At 48.9% G+C, this 8,002-nt stretch overlaps 1 protein-coding gene across 1 annotated transcript; it reads right to left on the reverse strand.

The window, feature by feature from the left end:
- Positions 1 to 313: 313 nt before the first annotated feature.
- Positions 314 to 7,570, reverse strand: PTMS (parathymosin). Its single transcript, XM_054041965.1, has 5 exons — positions 7,303 to 7,570; positions 2,359 to 2,430; positions 1,417 to 1,495; positions 1,199 to 1,266; positions 314 to 499 (listed from the first exon to the last, which is right to left on the reverse strand). The coding sequence occupies exons 1-5, from the start codon at positions 7,348 to 7,350 to the stop codon at positions 449 to 451; spliced, it is 318 nt and encodes a 105-aa protein (XP_053897940.1). The 5' UTR covers positions 7,351 to 7,570; the 3' UTR covers positions 314 to 448.
- Between the last annotated feature and the right edge of the window lie 432 nt (positions 7,571 to 8,002).

Here is an 8,002-nt window from a genome sequence, read left to right on the forward strand (position 1 = left end):
GGATGTTGGAGGGAAGATCTCAGAAGCAGAGGCAGGTGAGAATCTTGATCAAATTAGTGGAGAGAGGTGGCAAGTGAAAAGGGATTAGAGGTGCTTGTTGTGGGATGAGTCTAGAAGTTGGGATATGTCAGGTTGCTTGTTGGGAGAAGGACAGGTCATCATTTTGAGGACTATTGGCATTATTTGGGAGTGGGATACAGGAATAGTCATCAGTAGTGGAGACGGGCTGGGGGAGTGGGCAACCTCAGATTTCAGAGCATCGTAGGAAGGCTTTAGAACTTGGGGTGGAAGGGAAACTCTTAGTCCCATGCCCTCTTCTGTCGGAGAGCATTTCTAATCCTTCCTCATCTGAGATTGTGTGAAGCCAGAGGCTAAATGACAGTGCAAGCACAGGCTGGAATGGAGGGAGGAGAGACAGATGGAGCAGAAAAGGATGGGAAGAGAGAACTCAAGCCGAAGACCCATTTTCTGTCTTCTGTCTCTTTGGATCAACTTCATCCTATACAGGATTAGGGAGAGGGGAGAGTGTGTGATTAGCACAGTTAGACCCTCCCCCGCCCCCAAATTGCTTCATAGGATTCAGCCCAATATGTTATCCTACACATTGAAGCACACTCTCTGCCTGTGATTCACATTGCTGCATGATTCCCCCCCCCAAAAAATTCTGTTTGTGCCCCCCGGAATCCCCTCTTCTCTACAGACTCTACAGGTGACTGGCACTCAGATACGCCAGTGATGGGCATAGTATAAGAACCTGGACTGATCAGTCCACATGGTATCGACACTATTATTTCCAGCACATAAACTCCACATGGATCCACACTGCCTTAGTCAGACCCCTGGAATCCACCCTCAAAACTGGATCCTTGTGACCTCATTAAAAATCTCAATTTCACATTGGATCCAGTTTCCTACATAAGCCACAGAAATAACTGATGTATGAGAGATCCAGGGTACCACACAATCTCAAGCATCCTACATGTAATAAGCAAGGTGGAGGATCTGGATCAGTTGTACACAGCATCCACCGGGATTCCTTATCCTTCACTACATGAGATGTATGTATCCTATAGTCACACAGGATCCATGGTGGTGATGTGACTGCTCAGTGATGGTGAAATCCATGGGGATTTCACCAACTCCCGGACAGGCAAGACAGCCCCCTTTTGCCCCCTCTGCTGCCAGTGCCATCACCCACCTCCTCTTCTTCCTCTGCAGATCGTTTTGCTGCATGTCCGTCCTGCTCCTGCCCATTCTCATCTCCATCTAGACACAAGCAAAACAGCAAGTCACATGTTAATACAGGCAATCCTCAAGGGAACCTGCCCCTCCTGGGGATGCCCAGAGGGGAGATTCAGTCTCCATGGCAATGCAATCCTGGCTCCCCAAACCCACCCACACATTAGCTGCTCCCACCTTCATCCTCTTCTCCTGCCTCTTCTTCATCCACGTCCTCAGGATTCTCCTCCTCCTCCTCCGCACCATTTTCCTCATCCTGAGTAAAACAAAGCCACAGAAGAAATCAGCTTTGGCCTACTCTTTCCATGCCACCCATCACTCCTGCTGCCCGAAACGATCCCCATCCCAGCCAGCCTGTGCTGCCAAAGCCACCTACCCTCCCAACCTTATCTCCCCACACAACCCACCCTCCATCCACTCCCTCAGCCTGCAGCCCCTTGCTACCTGCCTCCTCTTCTACCAGAAACCCTCCCAGATTCTCCTTGGGACTCTGCTCCCTATATCACATTCTAGGCTGTGCTCTTTGTGATGCCTGCCTCCCCTAGTGCCTGAAGCCCTCCCCAAACCTCCCTAGTGTGTGCCTCCCCCACATCATCTGCCACCACAATCCCACCCCTTCCTCACAGGACTGGGCCCATCCCCAGACATCCACCTCTTCAATCCCCCCACCTACCCCACGCTACCCATCTCCTCAGTATTCCCACCCAGCCCATGCCTATCACTTTACCCTATGCCACCCACCTCCACGATCCATCACCTCTCACCATGGACCATGCGTCCCAATCCCACCTCCTCTGGTCTGCAATTTTCATTGCAAGCTACCTTCTCATTGCTCCTTGGCCCATACTCCCCATGCAGTCTGCCTCCCAGCTGGCCCAGTCCCCTCTGACTTGCGTTCCCCATCCCTCTCACCTTCACAATTCCCTCCCCTAACTCACATTCTGCCACCTGCCTCTCGGATGGGCTCCGCTGAGCTGCACTCCTTATCCATCTCACCTCCCAGATTCCCTTCCCCTGTCCCAACTTGCATTCCTCAGGCCAATTGCTTCTCTCACTGCCAAAACTCCTCCCAATCCCCTCCAAACATATGTCCTGAGGGGTGAATATATTTGGCCTCACCTCTATTATCTCCTTCTTTTTTTCTTTGCAGACAGTCTTCTCCTCCAGTTTTTCCTTCTTTTCTTTCAATTCCTAGATATGGGATGAGAAAAATAATTCTGAGATTTAGCATCAGAGAGAATGACAAAACTGGGGTTGTTTAAATTTGAAGTGAAGAGGGATAAAAGAGGACATGATAAAACGATGAGTGGGATAGAAAAGGTAATTACATAAAGGGACATTCAATTCAATGGAAAGGTAGTAAAGTTAAACATTATAAATGGAAACATTTTTCACATAACACACATCTGGCATGTAGAACTCATTGCCACGTGATATCATTGAGGCCAAGAGCTTAGCAAATTTCAAAATGGGATTACATATTTACGTGGAAAATGAAAAAATCCAGAGTTACAACAGACATGAGAAACAATTTTTAAGTAAGGGATATAAGCCCTTGTGCTTGAGGCATAAACCAACCACTAACTGAGGTGGGTTAGAAAGAAACTGCTTCTGTGTGCAGTTTATTGTATAATTGTCCACTAGGCGGTTTCCTAAAACTTCCTGAGGCAGCTGGTGCAGGCCACCATCAGAGACAGGATATGGGATTAGATGAACCCTGGGTCAGATCCAGTATGACAATTCTTACAGCAGGATTATCTGGCTATTCAGACTCTCTCCTCAGACCCTATGCTACCAGCACTCCCAGCTATCTTCGAGACACCACCAACTTCCCGAGGAAACTACAATGCATTAGTGATCTTCCTGAAAACACCATCCTGGCCACCATGGATGTAAAGGCTCTTTATACCAATATGCCACATGAGGATGGACTACAAGCTGTCAGGAACAGTATCGCTGATGAGGCCATGGCGCACCCGGTGGCTGAGCTTTGTGACTTTGTCCTCACCCACAATCATTTCAGATTTTCGGACAATTTATACCTTCAAGTCAGTGGCACTGCTATGGGTACCTGCATGGCCCCACAGCATGCCAACATTTTTATGGCTGACTTAGAACAACGCTTCCTCAGCTCTCATCCCCTAGCGCCCCTCCTCTACTTATGCTACATTGATGACATCTTCATCATATGGACCCACGGGAAGGAGGCCCTTGAAGAATTCCACCTGGATTTCAACAATTTCCACCCCACCAGCAACCTCAGCCTGGACCAGTCCACACAAGAAATCCACTTCCTGGACACTACAGTGCAAATAAGTGATGGTCCCATAAACACCACCCTATACTGGAAACCTACTGACCACTATACTTACCTACATGCCTCCAGGACACATCACATGAGCCACTGTCTACAGCCAAGCCCTAAAATACAACCTCATTTGCTCCAATCCCTCAGACAGAGACAAACACGCACAAGATCTCTATCAAGCATTCGTAAAACTATAATACCCACCTGGGGAAGTGAGGAAACAGACTGACAGAGTGAGACAGGTACCCAGAAGTCACCTACTACAGGACAGGCCCAACAAGGAAAATAACAGAACACCACTGGCCATCACGTACAGCCCCCAGCTAAAATCTCTCCAGCGCATCATCAACGATCTACAACCTATCCTAGAAAACGATCCCCCACTCTCACAGGGCTTGGGAGGCAGGCCAATCCTCACTTACAGACAGCCCCCCAACCTGAAGCAAATACTCACCAGCAACTACACACCACACCACAGAAACACTAACCCAGGAACCACTCCCCGTAACAAACCCTGTTGCCTTCTCTGTCCCCATATCTACATTAGTGAAACCATCATAGGACCCAACCACACCAGCCACACCATCAGAGGTTCATTCACCTGCACATCTACTAATATGAAATATGCCATCATGTGCCAGCAATGCCCCTCTGCCCTGTACATTGGCCAAACCGGATAGTCTCTTCATAAAAGGATAAATGGACACAAATCAGACATCAGGAATGGTAACATACAAAAGCCAGTAAGAGAACACTTCAGTCTCCCTGGACACTCAATAACAGATTTAAAAGAAGCAATTCTTCAACAACAAAAATTTCAAAAACAGACTTCATAGAGAAACTGCAGAGCTACAATTCATTTGCAAACTTAATTTGGGTTTGAATGGGGACTACGAGTGGCTGGCTCACTGCAAAAGCAATTTACCCTCTCTTGGTATTGACACCTCCTCACCAATTATTGAGAGTGGACCACATCCACCCTGACTAAACTGGCCTTCAACATTGGTTCTCCACTTATAAGGTAACTCCCTTCTCTTCATGTGCCAGTATATATTTATGCCTGTATCTGTAATTTTCACTCCATGCATCTGAATAAGTGGGTTTTTACCCACAAAAGCTTATGCCCAAATAAATCTGTTAGTCTTTAAGGTGCCACCGGACTCCTTGTTGTTTTTGTGGATACAGACTAACATGGCTATCCCTCTGATACTTGACAATTCCTATGTCATCCCAGTGTATGTCATTGTCAGAATAACTACCCCCCTCCCTACTCCAACTTTAGGAATAAAACCTCACTCCAGTTACAAATTTGCAGAAGTCCCCTTCTCACAGAAGAGGTTGGGACTATATTAATCTTACTTAATATAGGATTGGAGGGGTGGGGGGTGGAGAGTGGAGAGTGTCCCTCCTCCCCATGATCAGAGACAGGAAAAGCTCTCTCAGGCTATGTCTATACTATATCTTGAATAAACCACCCCCCTGAGCGACGTAAGTTACACCAACATAAGCACCAGTAGATAGCGCTATGTTGGCAGGAGAGCTTCAGACATCCTCCCTGAACCAAGAGCTGGATCACTCCCTCCAAACCATATGCTGGGCTCCTCGTTCCCAGTGTCTTGAGCAATGGGATTCTAGGCCCTTCTGTTGGTAAAACAATTCCCCAGACTCACAGACCCTTCAGCACTGTGCAGTGGTTTCTAAGCTCTAGTCAGAAGGGGTTGAGATTTAAAGACCTGTCTTCCAGCAATGACTAATGGGAGACTGACAATCCTCTGCTAGTGTCTGAAGGGTGTGAACCCCGGAGGGGGATTGTTTAGGATAGGGGGAGAACTATTGGAAAAGAACTGAAACTGAGCCATGGAAAAGGAGTTCAGTGACCATCCTTCAACAGTTAGCGATCTAGGAACCTGGGGAGCCATCTCCTCAAAGGAGTGGCCTGAAACCCCATCACTCAGGACACTAGGAACTACAACCCTGAGTGGAACTACTCACATGCCTAAATACCTTGCTGAATTGGACCCTAGGCACCCTGGGAATAGAGTGAGGGGAAAAATCCTTCTCCACCTACCTGGTGCAAGAGGTGATGTGGGTTTTCCCAGTTCTGATTTCTACCTTTTAAATAAAATTTCCACGTTCTTATTCTATATAATGAAAAGAAGCCACAGGAGAGAAGACTGGGTCCCCTGTAGTATTAACCTTTACCTCGATGCCCCAGGCTGTCCCTGGGAATTTGGGAGGCAGTCGTAAGAACGCAGTATTGTACTTGCTCAGCTACTAAAAAAACATTGGGCAAGCCCTAGTGCCATAAGGCACATGTTATTTAGGGTCTTTCCCATTTACCCCCACAAACCCCGTTTTAGCAGATGACTTTCTGTCTAGGTTTGCTATGAGCACGGGCAGCTGAATGTGCTCCCCAGTCCCTACAACACAGCAGTGGAAAGGCTGGTTCTGGGGCATTTTATTCTTTTACCATTTGGGACTTGTCTTTGTCCAAACTGGTAATGAGAGTTTATATTTGCCCAAGGACTAATAAAGTCATAGTGATGCCATCTGTTCCCTACACTCTCTTCCTCATTCTTCTCCCAGCCTCCTTCTTTCCCTCTCTTTCTCTCAGTCATTTTCTTACCTAACTCTTCTAACTTTTAGCTAGCCAAAAGAGCAAAAACATTTCTAAAGCAGCAGCTTCAGCCCCTGCAGCCTTTAAAAAGAGATCCACTCTAGCACTGTATATGGTGGTGGGGGGGGGGGACATACACACCCACATTTTTGGATGAATTGCTTCCCCCCTCCCGACCTCTGTGCCCCCACATAATGCAAAAATTCAAATCCTCAACACACAACCAACGCTCACAACAGTCCAACCCACAGCAGCCCCAGTACAAAGAGCCCGTTTCCACAGCACTCACAGCATATCCAATGCTCACAGCACAGAAACACAACGCAGGCAAACATTATTCACAGCACACAATGCTCAGTACCACAGCACTCAAAGAGACAAAAAATAAACATTCAGAGATACCCAATCTATGCACTAGCATAACTCGCACCCACCCAGAAATCGCACGCACAGGCACTAATGTGCTCCCACTCCCGCCTTCTCCTGTTTTATTACTTATATTACTTTACCTTTGTTAATCTAACAAAGCCCCTAAACACCACCCACCCTTGCTGGTTGGATACATCGGATCTTTTCCCCCTTCCGCAGCTACGAGCCGGGGACCCCGACCAGCCAAACTGGCACAGCCACAGATCATTTGACCAGGTCGGCACCGTTGCCAAACGCGCAGATCCAGTGGCAGCAGAACTATCAAAAGGCTTTTAAAGAAAACAATCAGGGACCAGCCCGCGCTTGGTGCAGGGTTAATGGCCAGCAGCGAAGTAAAGGGAGATCGGAGCGCAGGCAAGGCGAGGGAGAGACAAATCGAGCCAAGAAGGGGAAAGAGAGCGAGCGTTGTGATCGCACAAATACTTCTGCCTCTCACGTGCGCATTGCACTGAGCACTCAGGGGCCCATCGCTCAACGCAAATGTTAATTCAGTGCAGACAGGAGAAAAGCCAGGGGCGAGGAAAGAGCCCCTGAGAGAAGGCAAGAGAAAGGGGTAGGGTGGGGGCAGAGAGCAGACAACACTACCCCTGCTTTCCCCGCGCCGCCGCTATTGTGCGAAGGTCTCCGAGCACTTTACAGCCATTCCCGAACTGACAGACGGAGGGGGAGGGGGCGAGCAAGCTGGCAGAGGGTTAGGCTGGGGGCTCACCTTGGCACCCACTTCTGCTGGCGCCTCCTCCGCGCGTTTCTCCGACATCCTGGTGCAGCAGCGGGAGCAGAGGAATCACCCACCAAGAAATGCCCGGGAGCCCCCTATGGAAACGAGCTAGCGGGGATTGGGCGGCGGGGCCGAGGAGTTCAAAGTCCCAGCAACCCAAAGACCAGTGGCTGCAGCTTGTGCCCCGGGGACTGAATTGCCAGGGTCTCCAGTCCCGCCGTGCTGGGGGAATATGCCAGAGAAGGGGATTTATACACCACTCGGTGACGACGGAAGGAGGGACCTGGGGAAGGGAGGGGAGAGGGACTGGGAGGGAGAAAAGAGGGAGGCACGATGCAGAGAAAGCCAGGTTAGTGGAAAGAACCTTGGAACAATGTGCACTCACATTTGCCAAACGATCATTAACAATTAGGGGAAGCAGAATGGTGAGCGGAAGGGGTGCTAGGATCCCTGGTTCAGTTCCAGGCTTCAACACCCACCTGATGTGTGACTCCTGGCAAATCTCTGTGCCTCGGTTTCCTCACCCCTTGTCCTATCTATCAGATTGTGAGCTCAGGTCAGGGACACTGTCTCACTGTGTATTTGTAGAGTACCTAGTGCAAACAGGGCTCCGATCTTGGTTTGGGGCCTCTAGGTGCCACTGCAATACAAATAACTACTAAGACATTAATCTTCACCCTCTTGCACAGAG

The sequence above is a fragment of the Malaclemys terrapin genome, chromosome 1 (assembly GCF_027887155.1).
Source record: "Malaclemys terrapin pileata isolate rMalTer1 chromosome 1, rMalTer1.hap1, whole genome shotgun sequence".
Lineage (NCBI taxonomy): Eukaryota > Metazoa > Chordata > Testudines > Emydidae > Malaclemys > Malaclemys terrapin.

What these genes read in the sequence shown, in the direction of transcription:
- PTMS (XM_054041965.1), bottom strand. Translation starts at nt 7,350, where the DNA reads ATGTCGGAGAAACGCGCGGAGGAGGCGCCAGCAGAAGTGGGTGCCAAG. An exon ending in AAAAGAAGGAGATAATAGAG is followed by an intron (nt 1,496 to 2,358) that starts GTGAGGCCAAAT and finishes TGTTTTACTCAG; the next exon opens with GATGAGGAAAATGGTGCGGA. An exon ending in GGCAGGAGAAGAGGATGAAG is followed by an intron (nt 1,267 to 1,416) that starts GTGGGAGCAGCT and finishes GCTTGTGTCTAG; the next exon opens with ATGGAGATGAGAATGGGCAG.